We start from the raw sequence: 20,749 nt of genomic DNA, 5'->3' as shown, positions 1-20,749 counted from the left end.
AATAATAATAATAATAATAATAATAAAATGAAATGAAAGACTGGTATTTGTTGCTCCGTCCTGGGCTGTTGTTCTGCTGCTGTTCTTCTTGTAACAGCTGCACTGAATCTGGAGCTGATGAGTTAGAACACTAGGGGGCGTGGCCTACAATTAAGGAAGGGCAGTATTTAAGCTCCAGCTCCAGATGGATTTAGAGACACAGAGTTTGTTTTTGCTCCGTTCTTCTAATTTTTGGAGTTTTTTTTTTTTTTTTTTTATCATGCAGGCTTTTGCCACCACTTGTGAATAGAGCACAAGTGAATGTGCTCGTGCTTGTGAACTTTTGCCACCACTTGTGAATAGAGCACCTTGCACCATCTGGAGATTCACCTCCTCATGGAGTCAGAGCACTTCCCCTTCACTGGATTCTGAGATCCTCCCAGAGACTACACTTACCTGTGAGGAATAAACTTTGTTACTTACCATCGTTCACTCAGTTGTCTGCTCCTGGGTCTGTCCTCCTTTGTCGTATCAACCAATACGTAACAATAAGCAAGTGTAACATTTTAAAAAAGGGAAAAAGAATAAATCAGGAGCTGCCAACATATATTTCTTATGCCCTTCTTTACATCCTATGCAGAAAACCGCAATGACATTAAAAAGCAACGACATTTAAATGTTTCTTTGCTGCTTTTGTAAAGTTTAGCAGCAGAAGTTTTTTGTTTTTCTTATATAATTACGCACAGACAGAGGCTAAAGGAACTTAGAAAGAAATGAAGCAAATTACATTAATCCAACTTCCTGTCTTCTTCTGTACCACAGCAGAGTCAGGCTACAGGTGAATGTGTTGAAGGCAGATAAACAGACATATTTCCCTGTGGAGCCACACCAACATTCACTGTATGAAAAACTGGTTGTTTATTAAATTCCCAAAAACATGAGTCGAAATAAATGCGAGTGTTGCTCAGTGACTGATATAATTTCCTCAAGAGTAGATGAGAGAGATGAACAAGGTCCGTCACCTCTGAACACTGCTCCTTACTGTTTAGTGATGACAAAGTACAACTCTGTTTCAGTTAGCACAACAGTAACAAAGTTAGCTTTACTAACAGGCACCGGCGGTGCAACTGTTTCCCCACTGGCATCCACAACAACTTACAATAAAGTGTCAACATCAACAGAAAGTACAACATCTCTCCTAGAGCAGGCTTCTAGAAGGCAACAGTGACACATGAAGGTAGGAAATGAAAACATAATAAGTTCAACAGATCAGGAACTCACACAAATCTTATTTTTTAATCTACAAACTCTTTGAAACATTCTGTAAAATATTGACTTTGATCAAAGATGAACTTTGTTGTTTGTTTTCCTTCTGGAGACATAGGTAGTTTATCTAACTACTGTACTAGGTCAGCAGTTTGGAGGCAGGAGCAAGACTTACTGGCTTACGATTTGTTGTGTTACGATTCAATTTAACTTAATTTTGAATCCGTACAATTCTGTTGAGGAGTTTGCACCTCACTGAGTCACCTATGTGTTGAGAACATTAATTGACCAACATTGTGTTCATTTGTTTAATAAACCTTTTTCCACGCTATGTCCCGCGATAAATGAGGGACAACTGTAATATACGTATGTAAATATATTTTATCATTAATTTATATTGTCTAATGTGACAACAGTGTCAGTGTGGAGACTTTCTGTTCAATTCATTAATAATAATTGAATAATTGAAATTACCTGTTAATGAGAATAAAATGAAACTGGCTGTGAGTATTTGACTGCTTGGTGTCCTCACTGTGGTTTGGGTTCAACTCACTCAAACACTCACTGTATTACCCACGGAGCTGTACCACCTACTGCGTATAACACAGCCCATATAACACTGCCGTCCAGTTAATTTATCACAACCCTGAATATTTGTACCCCGGTGCTTTTTGCCCAATGTAATACATGTATTAGGACAATATGACAATAGAAATTACTTAACAATCTAGAAGTTTAAATTCCACTGATTTTTAAGCATCTCTGCAGATACAGTCCTTCAGTTCACCCACACATACACACAGAGCGAGGTCGTGGGGTAATGACCTGCCAGGTGGAGCACATTCACACCCGTCTCAGAACAAAAGTTAACACCTCACAGATGGTTCTATTTGGCAGAAAAAATAAACGATGAGTCAGAGCAGAGAGAACATCAGAACATGTGCATTAACGCCCGCTCCGGCAGACAAACACCTCTCTCTCTCCCTCTCTCTCTCTCTCTTTCTCTCTCTCTCCGTGTGTCTCTGAAACCTAACTGGTTTTGAAAAGTGCAAACAAAACGTACACTGCTAAACACACAACGAGGGGATTTGTGTCTGTTCAGACTCAAGGTCGTTGGAGGGGTCAGTCCAAGCCGTTAGCTTGGGTTGAGGGTGTTTGTCTTAGCAGAAAAGTGAGGGATAGCTCTCTCTTCAGGTTGAGCTCTCAAGTTGAGCTCTCAAGTGTTTCTACATCGCAGACGAGGGAGGACAAAAAAAGTGAAGAAAACTTTGTCTGGAAGAAAAGCAGAAACAATCCATCCATGAGTTCCACAAACTCAAATCCTTGTTCTCTTAAACAAACTAAACCAATCTAGGCTCAGTGTGTGTAAGGTAGATACTGGGAACGACACCTGCACTAAATAGACGGTGCTTAAAAAACTCTGGTAACAAGGGAATTCATATTTAATTAACTTCACCTTATCTTTGTTGCTTTGAGAGGTTTAAGGATTTTTAATCCACCAGTGTTTATTTTAAACTTTTTTTACCTTGTTTATTATCATTAAAAGGTAAAGAAGTGAATGGTTGATTAATGTTAATCCTCGGAGAAATGTCTTACCTCATGTTCTCCTGCTGGATTGTTAAATAATAATACGTTTTTTGTTTTGGCAAAAGTTTAGCATTGGATAAAAGTTATCATCAACTGGTGGCCCGCTGGCCAAATCTGGCCCACCAAACCATGCAATCCAGGCCTGTGATTGGATTCCAAAACAAACATCAAATAATTATGTTAGACAAGAAGTGTCCACACCCCCAAGGTGTCTGTCCAGAAAAACAAAAATAGTTGGTGACGCCTGGTTTTTAGCATTAATATGAACAAAATACCTAATCATGCTTTGCTTAATAAACAGCTGTGCATAAGTTTTATGGAGTCGAGAAAGTCAAGATAGCATAATCCCAATTTAATCGTACTTGCAATTACGCTGACAGCTATTCTATTCTATTATATTATATTCTACAAAGTATGTTCTCCTTGAATTTATCTTTAATAAAAGTGAAGTAAAGAACAAATTAGACCAGACTAAATTCTTGACCGGTGGATCCACAGCACTCCCTCTTTATCGTTATTAAACCAATGTGTTCGACTTTTTACTACATGCTTGTTGTCACAAGTCCTTAAGAGATTGATGTGAACAAACCAGACATAAAGTCATACAGCGCTGCTCTTTGCTTCAAGGTGATGATTTACAGACGCGCTGCGTGGAGTGTCTGAAATATAAACATACAACGTTTATACAACGTACTGGGAGACAATAAAATATTTAACAGGCATCTTTATCAGTTTTGTCGCTCATGACTGAAAGTGTGAGCTCATGCTGACCTCAACAAAAAAGACTTATCTGGTTTCCTCTTTCAGAAGACCACTCCCCTTCTGTCTACTGTCATTTTATTTTGCGTGGCTGGACACCAAGGCAATGCGGGAAATCGTGTTTCTCTATGGGAATGACGTAGATTTGTGTATTTTTAGAGCTCTTTCACTGGTTGACAATGGAAAATGACGTCACTCATTTTCACTACTTTAAATGAAAGGTAACTTCAGGTTATACTCAACGTGACTCTGTGCAAACAATTGATTTTCCCTCTCACCTCAGACATTCATTTTAAAATTCCATTTTCAAATCAGCATAAATCACCGTCAAATAAACAGGTTTGTGGAAGTGGAGTATAAAGTGAGTTTGGCCAGCTGCTTTAGTGGTCAAAACTAACAATTGACATTTCATAACATTTCATGGAGTCAAAATGGTTTGATCATCTTGTTTGTAAAATGTGACAACAACTAAGAAGAAACTAAATACCCTTGTCTTTGACGATTGCTAAAGTCTCGTAAGATTCTTTATTATTAAGCAAAACTCTACATAAAACTCTACAAAAAACTACATACTGTAGTTTGACTTGGAGGTAAAACAGTGTGTTGATATCCAACATGACATGCCGAGATTTTGTATTTTATGTTGTTCACGTAGCATTTGAAAATAAAAAATGTCCCTCGACAATCTCCTACCGACATTTGGAAGACAGATCCATTTAAATTCTGCTGCTGTGCTCTTCTTTGAAGCAAAGCAGATATCTCCGTCTCTCTCTGTTCCTGTTCCTCCTTCCGTGTCTTACAAGGACACATTGGCTTATAATCAGATCCATTTACTGTCCTACTGTTTATACTGTATTTACAAAGGGCCAGCTGAGGTCAAATCTGCTACAAATTCTCCCTCATTCTAAAAGTGCGACTTACAAAAATAACAGATACTGGTACACAACCCTAGAGTGCCCTCTAGTGGATGTAAGGATGAAAAAAAACAAACGTGAAATTATATATTTTAATACAGTATATAAGCTGCACCTGAGTATAAGTTGTAAACCCAGCCAACTTATAGTCCTGAAAATACAGTACTCTCACCTACAGTAGACCTGTGACAGTGAAGGCACTCGGTCTCATGTCTTAGCTAAACGAGACCCGGATGTGTAAAAGCGTAAGAAATATATATATTTTGATGAAAACCCAGCGGCTCAGCTCAGCTCAGGAGTTCTGGATAAAATCACTGTGCTCTGCTTTGTATCTAATTGGCTAATCTTATGTTGCTACAATTAACACCAGGTGACGCTACACCTGATAGCATGTGAAGCAAAGGTGTACTTGAGCTAATAAAGAAAATTTTAATTCAATATAAAAGAAATACTGTATGTATAGCAGCAACAACTTTTAACTTGACAAAACAGTAATTGACAAAAGAACTAAACAAATGACAGTAGCTGTTAAATCAAGTTTTGGAGGAAGACACTTCTTCTAGGGCTTCTTTTAAGCCGTTGTTTTTCATTTTGGTGTCATGGGTAAGTGAAACAGAATATTCAGAATTTTTTCCCATTTTTTAATTTTACACTTGTTTTGACTTGATTTAATCAGCAGGAGAGCTGTTATCGAGCCTAATGAATAACTGTAGGTAATAAATGCTTTAAGACTAATCAAGAACTGCTTATCTGTTCACACTTCATAAAAACAAAAGAAAAGAAAAGGAAAACACAGGAGTTTGTTAGTGTGTGGTATAGAACAGTACAGAGGGATATGTTTTTAATGCTAATGTGAAGTTTATTTTATTGTTGAGATGTCAAATTAATTTTACAAGGTACACATGATGATCTCTCATGGCACACTAAGGTTTTTGTGAATCGCTGAATTGCGCTAATGACTATTCAGGGAACCATATTTATTTTTCACATATACATTAGTGGTGGTGTACAGAACTTGGACGATCTAAATATAATCGAAACAAAGTTATAAATACATCAACGTTTCGATTCTTCCATCTTGATTCTACACCTTTGGAATGTCTTGCTGTGTAGGAAGAAGTAAGAAGAACATCAAGACAAAAATGTGACAATGAAACTAAACAAAAAAAACCATGAGAACAAAGATCCCCCTGAACTAGTCTGGAAGTGTGTATTTCATGTCTTTTCAATATGTGGAAAACACTGTCAACACTGTGTCTCCAGTATTAGGCGGGGCAGCAAGTTAGCAAGTACTGTGAGTGGGTGAACAGCAGATATGCTAAGACAGTGACTAATTGGTGCAGGTGCAGCTAGTCAGACGGGTGGGCAGTTGATAAAATCGCGCTGCGAAGCCACTTGACTGTAAAATGTCAGAACGAGGGAACGGGAGAGTGAGAGGTCAGGGGTCAGATAAACACTCAATCACGCTCTTTTCATGACCAGGCTGATGATTTACTGCCCTCGCGCTTTATTGGCCGGCATCAGTCTTTACCTATCCATGAATAATTGCACTTTCTCATGACTTCGAAAGTCTCTGCGACAACAGAGAAATGTTTGGGCAAACAGTGGGATTGAAGAGGAACTGACTTGACAAACACACTGGAGTCAATTGGTTTTATATGGGGTTTTAATGAGCGCCTCTTGTTTTTACAGCGTCCGTTTACAATAGTGAAGGACAATCCTGATGGCAGGAACGACTGTGAGAGCGCAGCTTACTTCCCCTTTGTCATTTCTGTTTGTTTCCTAAAGCTCGTCCAACTAACTCACCTTAATATAAGCTATCTCTAAACTGGTGTTTTTCAACCTAAGGGTCGCAATTCCACGTGGGGTCACCTGGAATTTTAATGGGGTCATGTGAAATGTCTAGTAATTCATGACAGAAAATGACTGATAAAAATGTTTTAAAATGTGATTTAAAACACCACAAACAGTAGCTAAATGGGTGGGCTAAAAAATGGGCTAAAATGGGTGAAGCCAAAATGGGGTCACAAGTCAAAAAAGGATGTGAACCACTGCTCTGGTCTGACAGTAAAACATCAAACAAGCCTTTCCTGTCAGAACTAAGGATTAATAGATAACCACTGCCTCATACTGTAATTCACTCCCACCTGTCTGTGTGGACTTTTATGATGCATCCAGTACAATGTTACTAATTGTGACTAATGCATTCTGTAGCACTGTCATTGTGTGGTTGTTTGGGTTTTTTTTATCATTAGTCTGTTTATCCAGGCTTGGGTCACTTAGGGCAGTAGTCTATGTAATTACATGTGTGGGTGCAAAGCTTCCACTTCCACACCCAGCATTTATGTGCCGCACACACTCGCGCATAGAGCGTTAAGGGCAGACCTAATTTCCATGGTCTGTATAAAGAATTGTTTCTAATGAGCTCATCAGAAATGTGGCAGATGTGTCACTGGTTCTGTCACACCCTCGTTCTGCTGTGGTCAATGAATTAGCCCCGCAGCTCTTTGTCAAAGTGTTAGAGAAGAGCTCACATTGTTATTTTATATGTGGCTCGACCCAGGAGCCAGAAGTGACAAATACAGTTCTGGAAAACAGCCTGTGAAGCCCTGAAGAATTCAGTCTTTTATACCAGACCTGGATAACCTACGGCCCGTGGGCAACATACGGCCCACTGGACTTCCTAATCTGGCCGGTCAAACACTGGTATAAAGTATGGTAAATACTGACTGATATCACTCCTTCTGTGTCATGCGTTACAACGAATCGACTGTAAATTATTTTGATGCAACCAAATGTAACTTTAAAATTTTGGCTTTAGATTTATTCTTGTACATTTCATTTCTATAATTTCGTCCAGCTTTCTACATCCAACCAATACAGAACTGGCCCGCCAGTCAAATACTGAAGCTCTCTATTTTATACGCAGATGAAAATGGATGGATGGATTTTAATATATTCATATAATAAAATGTATATATGTACCAAATATATGTAGATGTATGCAGTCAGAATGTGTATACATATATATATATATATTTTTATACTGTTTAAGTGACATGACTTTTTTAATGACAAGTTGGGTTGGGTGGCAATCTGGTGTTGAGTTCAAGGTAGGATTTATAAATCGTTATTTACAGCCTTGTAAAAAAATTGATCACTAATAATTAACCCATGAGAAAGAACTCCTATTTGTAGTGCCTCTGGTCACATGACCATGGAGCTGCAGGGCAGGTCTATTTAAAAGAGGAGCCCGCTGTCCAAGAGGTATGAAGACAGTAAGTTGAGCACCTGCTGAGCATAACGCTGCAAAAGTAAGAATCTACGAGACAAACTGGTGAGTAGCCGTCGAGATGAAGACCTCACTCGTCACCATCACTGTCCTGGTGCTGGCTCTGGGCTGGAATTCTGAGGCTGTGGAAGTTGAAGTAAGTGCTTCACGTAGCCGTTCGGTTTTCCAGGCTGTACTATGACCAGTTCACTCACTGACAGGCGTGTCTGTGTTTATCTACATCAGCTGTAAATCAGTGCAGCAGAACAACAAACGTTTGTTTTCCAGTCTTCGGTGTGACTTTGTCACGTGCTGTAAAATCTCTAAAACGTTGTTTTCAGTATTTCCTACAAATCCCTCATTATTTTACAGGAAAATGGACTGGTTTTCTCCCTGGAGGCCGTTAAGAGACTCCAGGAGCTGACTGAGAGCAGGGGGGTGATGGGACAACAAAGCCCCCGACTCAGGGCCAACTCCATGTCTCTGTGTGCCGACCCAATGCTGCCCCAGGAGTTTCTGCCACTCTGTAAGCAAAGAGGAGCAGCCGCCTCTCTGTCCAGACTTGGTAAGAATAACAAACTCCACGCCAATAAAACGGAAGGGGATCAAGGAATGCATGGTGTCTGGGTCTAATCTGTCTCTGTTCTGTTTCCACTTCATTTCAGCTATGGTTCCCCTGGACGTGTGTGAGATCTGTGCATTCGCTGCCTGCACGGGCTGTTAAACAAACACACCACAACCGCAAACAACTCGCCAAGCTTTAGAATCATGATCCCTAGAACGTCCAAACAATAACAAAAAAAGGGAGGATATCTCTTCCTACATTGACTAGTTTTTGCCCCTGACAACTATGATTCCGATTATGGTCCACTGTAACAATTGTTTTGTTTGTTTGTTTTTTATCATTTTAATTATTTGTGCAAACTGTTACTTTGTACTGTGGCATTGAATGTATTTAAATGTATCTGCTAATAGATTTCTCTTGTTACACTCAGCTGGAAAATATTAAAGTCCTTGCAATTATATCGTTACTACCTACTTTATTTCCATTGCTTTGAATTAAACAAAACCTGCACTTATACTACAGAGTCTGTGCACTCGTCTTTGGTAAATATTCTATGATACTAAAATAGAACCTGAAGGATCTCATCCACTCATGGAATCTGTGGTTTGACATGATGAAGCCAAATCTAGGCTGCTTGTGGGAGGAGGGAGAACAGATGGTTTTTGCCTATGGTGAAGCAGAGAATGGGAGCAGTGAGGATGTCACTTCAATGACTCTGGGGGGAAAAAATCATATTGGACCGATAACAGGTTTTGTCTGGAGTTTGACCTGTTTTTTTTATAATAATAAAAAGCAACAACTGTTTAAAAAGTTTACTCTGTCAGCAAACAGAAAAACAAATGTCCATTGTCACCATTCCATCCAAATGTATGGACTGCAAACTCAACATTGCTTAGTCAAGGTTATGATAATATTTATCACTATAACTTTACTTTAATTGATAACAATAATGACAGTTGAATATTTTTTCAATTATATACAAAAACACAAACCAGAAGTAACTGCAGTATACGGTGTTTTAAAAGGCCATTTGAAAAGACATGTTCTACGTGTGGTGCTAGTAGATACAAACATATACAGTGGAGAAGGTCAAAAAAAACTGCACCGTGTAAGGACAGTAAATAATGTGTTACTAAAACATATGTAGGAATCTGAATCAGAATTTGTTCATTGATCCCTGAATTCATGAGCCTCTTTACAAACGGCACCCCATAAGGAGTGGCATTAAAGTATGTGAGGGTGGTGCACATTTAAGAACAGCAGGATTTTGTTGACGTGTGCAGTTAAAACAACCAGTGGCTCCAAGGATATCTTAGAACGTTTGTTTAGGCAAAAATATGTGGATCAGACATAGTCAAGATGGAGACGTTCAAATACCCAGTTACATATTATTTTGATGCTGCACGATGACGGAATTCACTGCTACTGTTAATAAGTAGTTATCGGAAATAATGAAAAGAAAGTACAGCGTGTTAAATGTTACAACATTTTGACTTATTTTAGAGTGTATTCAGTGGGCTGAATGAACGGCACGTATGACCAGTAGATATTATTACTGTTATATAACACATGCACAAGGAATCTCTTTTGATTTTCTTCAAAACAATGCTTTTTTCATTCAGTTTTTCATTAACTTTTAGTATTATACATTGACAGAAAAATATTGTATGCTTTTTTTAGATGGAAAGTTAAACATTGTGTGGTATAAAGGTCTGGGTTAATTATTATTCCTGCCAAACCACCTTTTTGACCTTTCTGTTGTAGAGGTTGAAGACATTTTATCAAAATCAATGAAGAAAGTTCATTTTACCAAACTTAAATAAAAATAAATAATAGTAATTATAATAGGATTTACAAATGTTGTAAAACCTCTATTGAACATAGTAGGAGGTGAAAAAGTAGAAAAATAAGTGAGTTTTGTTTGAAAACATTTTCTGAGGTTAGACGTCAGGCAACAGTTCCTGGACGAGTTCCTGGAAGAGCTGCAGACAAGGAAAATGACATCACACAAGCACCACATCACTGTCTGCTTCTTTTTGTATTATTTCTTGTAGTTTAATAATAAAGAATTGTATTGATCCTACACTGGGGAAATTGTTGTACTAAAAGCAGATCTGTTGCCCATGGAGGTGCCAGGAACCTAATGTACCAAACAGTTAAATATAATATCATTAAATACAAAAAATCACCCTGGTTACAGTTTTTATTTTATTGTTTTTTTATTTAATTTAAAATAAAATACATGGCTTTTATACAATTGACTAAATCATATTTTCACAGTTCAACAACATGTTATTCCAGTCCTTTACTTGAACCATTCATGTTTTCAACCTAATTTTATTTTATTTTATTTGTCAATATCTGATACACATGTCTTGTTCAAATGTGAAATAACAGTAAAATCAGGCATTAATTTAAAAAAAAAATCATTTTAAAATTCACCTCCTCCGTTTTCTAAATTTCAGTGATATATTCATATTTTATCAATTTACGTTCTCACTGTCTACATTTGGCATAAAACGTCACCAGCTCCATGCAGTGGAACCCATCAAACAAATGACCTACATGGTCTGGTGGAGTAAGTATACGACCCCGGGCTTATCAGACAGCTTTGTGACGAATATCTGTGGGAGAAAAGGCAGGAGGGCAGATTTATTGGACAGCACTGAGTGATCGTGTGCTTGGTATGAATACCAAAGTCAATAACGGAACATTGTTCTGACGGAGGAAACAGTGAGATGGAGGTTATAAACAACAGGGACAGGGGATGTGGGCTGTAAAATAATGAAAAAAGAGGATCCACGGCCGCAGCAGCCTTTGGGTTATCTCCCACCAGTCAGTGTCACCGTACCTTCAGTCGTCTCAACGAGTTGTTAATAAATCACTCACTAATCTGTCTGCAGGCCTTATAAGAGGCAGCACAGATAACCTGCGACCACAGAAGAAACCTGCAGAGTCCTCTTGCATCATCTGAAAAATGAGATCCCTCGGTGTTGTCGTTCTGGTGCTGTGTGTGTGCAGCGGAGCTCTGGGCGTGCAGGTTAAGGTGAGTGAGTCCTGTTTTGGGATTTTTTTTTTTTTAGTTCTGGTGTTCATTTTAACTCTTCCTTTCACGGAACGCATCTAAGACAAAGATTCTGGGTCATCAAGAGTTAAATACTCACTCTTGGTCTAAAGATCCATTCGACAAAGTCTTGACAGAAGATTTCTTTTGTCTCCTTTCTTTGACTCTGCATTCATCAAAGACACATTTCTCTCTCTCACTACTTTTTCTGTATATTGAGGTGCTTTTCGTTCTTTCCTTTGACTCCAGGTTGGAGACAGTTCCTACCCCTTGGAAGCCGTGAAGGAGCTCAAGGCCCTGATGGACTTAGACAACAACAACGTCAGTCCTCGTCTGGCGGACACCAGTGTGGTGGCTGCTTGTTCCAACCCTCTCCTGCCTCAGGTGTTTCGGCCAGTTTGTCAGACAAAGGGAACAGGAGTTGTTTTCTCCAGACTAGGTAAGACGTTTGCTCTTTATATATATATAGTAGAAAAATGTGTAATCTTATTCATCTCCATAATGATGAAGTTTTGTTGGTAAAATGTTCAATCAGTAAATAACAAAGAAAAAACCCACACCCATTTAATTTCTCTTCATCAGGAATACAAATCTTTACAGGTGGATCATAGTAATGATATTTATTTATTTTCTTAGGTACAGATAATGTAACTTTAGAAAAGAGAACCCTAAAATTGTATCAAGCTTTGAACGTACAATCATTAAAAAACCTGGTTCTTCCAACATTATGACTAACTGTACGTGTCACTGTTGTTTAAGGCAATCGTCATATCTGTGAAAGTTATCAGTTAACTCTGTGTTTCTTAACCTTGGGGTTGCGGACCCATTTGGGCTCACCTAGAATTCAAAATTAGGTCGCCTGAAATGTCAATTCAAAAGGCAATTAAACAAAAAAAAAATGATCATGCAACTGCACGAGTCACAGCTGCTTGAGTTCCTTTGAGCCTTTGTCCTTTGTGCACTAATCTGGCTACTCTACTCTAACCATATTTGTAACACAGTACAACAAACATGAACAAAAAAAGGGTTTCTATTGAGAGAACATCGCTGTTGACATTTGACAGTCGTTGAGTTCATGTGAGAAGGACAAATGTTTTCTAAGGTGACTTTTCACAGCCAGTTTTATGACCAGGACACACATTCTTTCCACAACACCTGTAAACATGTTGCGGTGGATTCCTAGATTTCACTCTTCACATCCTGACACTGTTTGTAATATTTGTGTCAGACAAAAAGCCTCTGTAAAAACAGTGTAAGGACGTACATATGTACATAAGCCAGAGACAGAGACGTGTTTGTCCCATCCATCAGAGTGAAATAAAACTAAATGGACCTTGGCCCCTCATCCATAAACATTATTCCATGTTCATTTTTCTTTTTGTCTTTCCAGTGTATATCATCACTCCATCAGATCCTTGTGAAATCTGTGCCAATCCTTCATGCTACGGATGCCTGAACTAAGGCCTGAATACACAAAGTCATCAGGGGGTCACGGAGTGGAATGAGGTCGTCTGGTCAGCATGACGTCCACTGATCACAGTAAAACACTCCATACAGTTTTTAAGGGTTACCTCTCCACAGTAATACTACAATTTGGATTCTAAAACAAATATTTGTCACTCTACTTTACTCTACTCTACTCTACTCTGTTCTCTGTCCATACATACCTACGTAAAAGGCCGTGTATCCATTTCACAGAGAGCCGTTCTGTATATTAATGAATATTACCTTGAAGTCTTTAAATTGTTTTCATGTTGAACTCCTAATTTATTGAGTCTCTATAGTTTCCCTGACAATAAAGATGTCTATACTTTGCATTAAAAAAGTATCTCTTGTATTTTTTTTTAAATATATAAAATAATATGTAATATGTCATAGTGTCACTCACACATGCACACACACACACACACAACCACACACACATAATGATTTTCTTTGGGTTGTGACCAATTAAAAAAGACAGAGCATTGGCTATTTTCGCTAACCATTACAGTTACAAGTTTAGGGCTTATTCTATCCCACACACTTACTCTAATGTGATCCTAATCGATGTGATCCTAATTAATGCTGTTGCATAAATTTATTAACTTTATACATTTCTTTGTATTTGAATGACTTTTTCAAGACATTCTATTAAATTAAATGCTTCAACAGATTAAAACATCCCTTGTTTTCTGTCTTGTTAACAATAAATAAATGCAAACTGCAGGCTGAACATATAGGTCAATTAAAAAAGATAGGAGAGGAAAGTGAAAACACTGAAAATAAAAACGTTTACATACAGCTTAATACATATTATCTCATCAATGTACAGTTTGAATCATTTAATGGTAACTGAAGTTGTTTGATTTCCTATGTGCCGTGTTGCATGTACCAAAAGAGTTCCACAGACAGCCAACTAGAGCAGCTAATTTATGCAAATTGGATGAACAGTGACTGTCATTAGTTATTAGCCTGGTTTCTTACTCTGTGGACAAACGGAAGATCGAAGTAATAAAAGAAAAATGTTAAACTTGTTTTGGTAAGTACATAATATAATACTGTTGCCACACTGAATTATATATTTTGTTTTTAAGCACTGTAAATAATTGTTACAAACGAAGGAAAAACCACGGTGCAAAACGTCTTTGTTGTCGAGGATAAAATAAGACGCGGAGACAAACGAAACCGGAAGTGATAGGATGCGTATGGTCTTAGTCTCTCTGCTCCAAGTAGTCTTGGACGTGTGCACTTTAGATTTAATCTAAGTCACAGTTGATTCGGAAGATAACCAATACGTTAACAATATAAAAGTACAGTTTCATTGTTTATTTAGGGGTATCACGTAGGTTGTTGGTCTAGGGATATGATTCTCGCTCAGGGTCCAGGTACAAGTCCGGAATGAGCCCTACATTTTTCTGTATGAACCTCACAGATAGAAGTTTTGTGTTCCTAGATTGAGCTCAAACTATTACATCTTTTGTTTCCTCCAGATTTGTACTTCCGATCATGACCACCAGAGGGCACACTTTCTTACCTTTCAGCTGCATTTTGTATATTTCATAGCCAGATCTAATCCTCTGCATTGATGTATGATGTGTTAGTTGATGCATGAAGACGTATGAATGTGAGTTGTGGTATGTGAAGAATTCTAAAAGTACATGTGTAAAGAATAAAACTAGTGAATATTCTGGGTCCATCAGTTCCAAAAGTAAAACATCCACATCCAGGGAGCTGGCTGTGTTCTTTAAAACATCGCTTATAGACCTTTGTAATATTACTGTTGATTTCAATGAATTAGTTTCGCAGAATTTTAAATTACTATTAATTATAATTACGCTAAGTTTGGCGTATATTGTTTTTATATAATTGCCTAGCTTTCTTCTGTTTGAGGATGACAATAGCTGACCCACAAATAAAATAAGAAAACGTTTAGCACCGAGAACGTTTATTTCACTTAGATTTCACGACCAACGGCTTACACACATGGCTCGTTGGTCTAGGGGTATGATTCTCGCTTAGGGTGCGAGAGGTCCCGGGTTCAAATCCCGGACGAGCCCTCTTTTATTTGAGTCATTTCCTTAAAAAGATACAATAGAAGATTATAATAGACTCACCACTGGAACCCCGGATATAATGTTTATTTATATATACATATATTATTATCATCATCTTGGGAAACTTTTAGGCACAAATGCAATTACTTTGATTGTTGATCATACATATATTATTATCATCATCTTGGGGAAGTTTTAGGCACAAATGCAATTACTTTGTTGATCACAGACACGTCACAGAAACGGTCTTGTCACATGACTTGTTCACACCAATCAAACGGAGCTGTTCATACACATTTGAGCTTTTTGTGGCAGTATGTGTCTGTCGGCGACGAACTGGCTCTAAGAGCCGGTGCTTTGAGCTGAGGAAACAGTGGAGGTGAGGAAATGAGTGACTCCGGGCGACGAACTGGCTCTAAGAGCCGGTGTTTTGAGCTGAGAAAACAGTGGAGGTGAGTAAAAGTACTAAAATTTGGTTGCATTTCGACTACAATAAGTAACTCATTGAACAATACTGGGTTTCGTGCAGACTCCATTGCAAAAGATATAACAACAGCTAGATTGTTACATAAACAATGTTGTGTTCGCGTGCAATGAAGGTCAGGTGTGTCAGTTTTACCCCAGGTTACCTTAGTTTCGCTAATTGAGTCAATGTGACGTAATAGTGTAACGTTCAGTGTGATGGAATCAGTCGTTGTGTGCATGCACACTGGAAATATGCATTTGGTGTTATTTCAGTAGTACTAAAGGTGAAACAACAACAAATGGTCAACTGCACTAATGACATGCTCTATTTACAGTCAGTGCTGCCCTTTTGTCATATTTTATATCTTTCGTCGTTTATTATTATCAATTTAAAGAATCTGAAGAATTTGCTCGTTTTATTCTACAAATGTCCTTGCTCGTGATATTAGTTCTTACTACCTACTGTATCAACTAAATATAGTTCTGTTCTCCCAACTTATGTTCAACATGCGCGTGTCCTATTATAGCCACCAGAGGGCAACCTTAACCAACACTATGTGCTGCACACTTGACGGTGATTCAAGGCTCTCGGCTTGAACTCGGTGTTGAAATGAATTCAGTGATGCATCAAATTAACTTGTTGTTTTATTCGCATCTTTGCATTTATCCAGAAAACAGCCGAGTTGTTGTTGTTATCATACGATCAGACACAGACGTTTTAAAATCAGGAACAACCAATGGAAAATGACAAAAGCAATTATTCTTGATTTGATTTTACATATTTGTAAAAATACAATACTTATATCTGCAGTGACGTAATTAAATTCAAGTGTTAACTTAGGAGCAGCTGGTTCTTAAGAAATCCCACATGGAACCAACCTGAATGTGCTGCCAGTTTACAAATGTAATGGAAATCAATATTCCACTACAGCTATTTTGTTTAGTCGTATCTGACTTGAAATAACTTGAATAATCAAGCCTTGGTGGCTTGGACCACATTATGATGTTATTTGAAGAAAGACAATTGTACAGTCTGTTGTTTTGCTCGTGGCCTCATTGTCTGATCACTCTCCCCACACCCCAGTCCATAGTCCACCGCCTTCTGCGGTTAATCTTAATTTATATCCAGATGGACTGGTAAGGTTTGAGTTTCAGCAGCAAGAGATTACATTACGATTATCAGCATGGTTTGCAGCTCACGTTGTCCGAGGGTTTATATTTTCCTTTCGCACGATGACAGACAAAGATGTGAGGGATAAACAGAAGGAAATTGTGAAAAAAAACAACAAATGTGAGATTTAAGAATTTATTATGATGATGATATATAATCAGCTGTTGTCTAGATTTATTTATTTACAAGAAAAATGTTCTGCTCACGTAGTACGTTTAAAGAACAGACGTTCTGTGAATTCATAGGGTACATGAATAAACTATGAGCTCATGTTTGGGACTGTTCCCTGTTTTTGAATCATTCTAACAAAGGTTCCTCTGTTTCCATAATATGTCACTCATATTGTATCACCATGAACAGACAAATGGGATGTATGGGATTTCACAGGGAGAGTGGACACACTGGATAATTGCCGTGTAATGAAGCTCCTCGGCCAAACGAGCTGCTCTAATTAGTGGCAGGACATCACAGTAGCAGCAGTTGGAATAAGTTAATCACCAATCAGGTTTGCTGAATTCTAGCTGAACTTAGCAGTTTATTCTGTGAGCAACGCATGAATCAATATGACGTAGAAGTTTTGAACAAAACTCTTGAGGAAAAGAAATTGCAGTAAAAATGAATATCATATTACATGTCTAGTGTCCGATCAAATGATCCCACCATCTGTTTACATATGCTTCACAGTATGTTGTCCATGGATTAAAATGATGTGTGTTGCGGTTGATCCTCTCTGGAAACCCTTGCTCCTGAAGGATTGCGAAGTAAATCTAGATGAGATATAAATCCACAAATCCATGACCTGTGACGTGTCCATGAGATTATTTGGTTAAACAGCCTTAGAGTAAATATAAATGGTCATATTTGAATATATATATCCTGCACACAGGTCCAAGAAAGACAGTCCAGAGTTTGTTTATTTAGTGAACTGTTTTCCTTGCACTCTACACACATTTGTTGTTAACTGACGACTTCAGTATGATCTTCAGTATGGTCATACACTTTATTTTAGCCTAGCTTTTATTATTATTATTATTACCTAAATGCTTTTGCAAGTGTGATGATTTCTGAAATATTCCTGTCAGGCCATCCTGGCGTTCCTGCATGCCTTTCACCATTTGATAATGTTACATAACGCAGGTGTTCTCAAAGTTTTGGTCAGTGCCCACATGGGGATTTTTTTCTCTGTTTTGCCCCAACAAGAGCTTGATAAATTACATTTCAAATTTATTTAACTAAATCCAAGTAATGTCGTATTTTATAACAAATCAATTTCCACCTGTTTGTTGCGCCCCACCTTTCATGTCTGTTCCTCATCTGTGGGGCCTGCTCCACATTTTGAGAAGCAAAGAAAAAAAATAGTCACTTACTAATATATCCATCTGCAGCCATTTTCTACAGCAATTGTTAGCTAAAATCTAGATTTGCACACTGGCTTTGAGACCATATCCCTTTAAATGTTCCAAAATGGCATTGAAACCAATTTTATAGAGAGTAAAAATCTAACCATGCACTAAATAATATTAAATATATTATAGATATTTAATAGAAATGTGTTAGCATCAACAAGGACACAGATAATGGATATTGAGTAGTTCTGAATGTTTCCCAGTCTACAAAGTGCGAGTGAGTCTCCTTTCTGTTGGCCCCAGTTATTACAGTGCAATCACTGAAAGGCATAAAATCCGCTTTAAAGTTTTTCTTGGCGTCCTTCCTCCCACAAAGGTTTTACTTTCTGCACTGGGGAGGGGAAGATAGTATTCAAAGTTTGGATCAGCTTATGCATGCAGTTGCGGAAGACAGTCAGAATGTTGTGTGGGGGAGGTGAGGAGCAGCTCAAAGGAGAGGTCAGAGGAGACGTGTGGGAGCCAGGAGACCACAAAAGACGACGGAGAGACTTCTATTCAATGAGGGAAGAAAGCGATTCAAGAAATTAAGATTTATTCTAGATACCGGGGTTATGACTTTTTGAGTTTATTTTCTCGTAAGCATGCTCTGTATCTTGTTTGGGATGAAATTATCTTGGGGGGAAAAATCAAACTTACGTCACGTGTTGAGACTTGAATCAAACACACATTTAAAACACGTGTTCGACAAGAAGCCGTTTAATAAGACACTGTAGCTGCTCATTAACAGGGAGCAGCAGCAAACACACCACACCACTGTTATTGCTTCGCAAAATCTGGTATTGTTCACCTGTCACATTTGTTCTCATCACTGAGGTCATAGTGACTCTGTAGCTGTGAAACAGTGGCTGCGGCAGCTCTATAAATAGTATTTATTTACAAAATGACAGAGTATAACTAAAACCACAACAACTTGTTTTTTTTCATCGGTTGGGTTTGTAACTGTAGCACTGCATCCAGTGACCGCCACTGAAGCCTGTTTTTTTCACCAACCTTTTTTTGTCAAAATCATAAAGTAACAGAGAGAAAATACAGATAGAGGGTAGCATTCTTGCAGCTGAACACAGCAGCATACACTTCCAACAACCTGACAAAATCAACTGGTGTGATTACATTGGTAGGGTTCAAGTCATGGAATTCCTTATATGCACAAATTATCAACATGTTTTCACAGCTGCAGACACTGACTGAAGCGGTCTACTGTGAGATGACGTTAAAATACGTACTGTGTTGTGTTTTGCACACAAGCCCAGCAATCAGTGAACGGTTAGGTAATGGCCTTGTCCACAAAAACAACAAAATAACCATAGCAAACACCATTTGTCAATCTTTGTTTGCGAGACTTTGTACTTTATTAACTGGGTTACTTGCGCAGGTGGACGTGTGCAGAGATGCACATGACTGACTCTCAGGAATGACAGGTAGGAACTCCAGTAATTGCCACTCTCATTGGCTACAGTAGCCTTTGGTTTTTCTATGTTCCCTTAACATTAGCCAACCTTACTTATTGACCCAGTTGTTTGGTAACTATTTAAACCTCAACAGTAGTGTTTAACGTTCTTTCAGACCATGGATGCTCAGACTTACAGAGAGATGGAGGTGGAGCCCTCTACCATTTAAATATACATATATAGTGTAAAATTCTCTTTAATGTCAAACTGGGCGTATAAGTGTAATTTATAAACACACCTTATTATTCCTTATTTTATTATTATATATTATTTCGTTATTTTACATCAGATAATAAACCTTTCAAATAAGACAAAAAAGAAACAAAAAAGTATAGTAACAGTATGTCTGGGTTATTTTTTAACTATACAGGGGTCCTCGGTTTAAGACGTCCTCGACTTACAGCATTTCACTGTTACGTCTCCACACCTATGATACATTTATTAAGAAAGCCTTTTTTCTTATTTCTGACAAGGAAGACAGACCTGTTTATATTCACTGGTGGTACGCCATATTTTGTTGAAACTTCTGCCGTTCATTATGGCTAACAAGCATTGTTTGTACTCAGTTGCTGTCAGTGTTAAACTTCACGTTTTTGTCACACCAAACTGAATTTAAAAGCACACTTTGCGTGTGGTTTAGTTCCTAGCGGTGACTATTTCGAATTATGGTGAAAAAGTGAGTTAGTCACCGCTAGGAACTAAACCCCGACCTAAGATCCCCTGTATTTGCTTTATGTATATGATATATGGGTTTTTTTTTAGCAGTTGTTCAATTCTAGGTGAACATTATTTGACTCAGGCATCACTATCTCGCCTTCACAGTATTGGTATTTCCAGGGTAGATGTATTGGTTGTTTTTGCTGAGTCTTGTTTACGGTGACCAGTTCCTAATCTATGAAATGTGGGACCGAGATAATATTTGATCTATATTCACTGCAGTGCATCTGATTAGGGCACACACTAGTAGCAAATATTTGCACCACTTTACGACCTAAGAAATAAATACAGTGGAACCTCAAGATACGAGCATAATCCGTTCCAGGACCAAGCTCGTAACTCGAGGTCCTCGTATCTCGAATCATGTTTTCCCAGAAGAAATAACAGAAAAAAATTAATTCCATTCCGGACCTCTAAAAAAACGAGTGATGTGGCATGGGCTGCTCTGAGTGCTCGTCCACCTAGCGTCGACATCTGTAAGCGTGCTTGTATCTCGAGTCTTTACTCGTATCTCGAAGCCAAAATTTGCTCAGCGGCTTGCTTGTGACCCTAAATACTCGTATGTCGAGGTTCCACTGTATATAGAATGGCAAGTTGTACA

The 20,749-nt window shown here is 38.2% G+C and overlaps 2 protein-coding genes and 1 non-coding gene across 3 annotated transcripts; all 3 read left to right on the top strand.

Moving 5' to 3' along the window:
- The first annotated feature begins 7,762 nt into the window (after nt 1-7,762).
- Nucleotides 7,763-8,860, top strand: LOC103386468 (guanylate cyclase activator 2B-like). Its single transcript, XM_008320747.3, has 3 exons — nt 7,763-7,933; nt 8,149-8,341; nt 8,442-8,860. The coding sequence occupies exons 1-3, from the start codon at nt 7,859-7,861 to the stop codon at nt 8,498-8,500; spliced, it is 327 nt and encodes a 108-aa protein (XP_008318969.1). The 5' UTR covers nt 7,763-7,858; the 3' UTR covers nt 8,501-8,860.
- Nucleotides 8,861-10,978: 2,118 nt separating this feature from the next.
- Nucleotides 10,979-13,306, top strand: LOC103386467 (guanylin-like). The gene is made up of 3 exons (XM_008320746.2): nt 10,979-11,387; nt 11,655-11,844; nt 12,796-13,306. Exons 1-3 carry the CDS (start codon nt 11,319-11,321, stop codon nt 12,864-12,866), a joined length of 330 nt encoding a protein of 109 aa, XP_008318968.1. The 5' UTR covers nt 10,979-11,318; the 3' UTR covers nt 12,867-13,306.
- Nucleotides 13,307-14,872: 1,566 nt separating this feature from the next.
- On the top strand, nt 14,873-14,944 carry trnap-agg (transfer RNA proline (anticodon AGG)). Its single transcript has one exon. It is a non-coding gene; the product is annotated as a tRNA-Pro (tRNA).
- The last annotated feature ends 5,805 nt before the right edge of the window (nt 14,945-20,749 follow it).

The sequence above is a fragment of the Cynoglossus semilaevis genome, chromosome 11 (assembly GCF_000523025.1).
Source record: "Cynoglossus semilaevis isolate Cse_v1.0 chromosome 11, Cse_v1.0, whole genome shotgun sequence".
Taxonomy (NCBI): Eukaryota; Metazoa; Chordata; class Actinopteri; order Pleuronectiformes; family Cynoglossidae; genus Cynoglossus; species Cynoglossus semilaevis.
This window is presented reverse-complemented; position numbering and strand designations above follow the sequence as displayed.

What these genes read in the sequence shown, in the direction of transcription:
- LOC103386468 (XM_008320747.3), top strand. Translation starts at nt 7,859, where the DNA reads ATGAAGACCTCACTCGTCACCATCACTGTCCTGGTGCTGGCTCTGGGC. An exon ending in CTGAGGCTGTGGAAGTTGAA is followed by an intron (nt 7,934 to 8,148) that starts GTAAGTGCTTCA and finishes ATTATTTTACAG; the next exon opens with GAAAATGGACTGGTTTTCTC. An exon ending in CGCCTCTCTGTCCAGACTTG is followed by an intron (nt 8,342 to 8,441) that starts GTAAGAATAACA and finishes ACTTCATTTCAG; the next exon opens with CTATGGTTCCCCTGGACGTG.
- LOC103386467 (XM_008320746.2), top strand. Translation starts at nt 11,319, where the DNA reads ATGAGATCCCTCGGTGTTGTCGTTCTGGTGCTGTGTGTGTGCAGCGGA. An exon ending in CTCTGGGCGTGCAGGTTAAG is followed by an intron (nt 11,388 to 11,654) that starts GTGAGTGAGTCC and finishes CTTTGACTCCAG; the next exon opens with GTTGGAGACAGTTCCTACCC. An exon ending in AGTTGTTTTCTCCAGACTAG is followed by an intron (nt 11,845 to 12,795) that starts GTAAGACGTTTG and finishes TTGTCTTTCCAG; the next exon opens with TGTATATCATCACTCCATCA.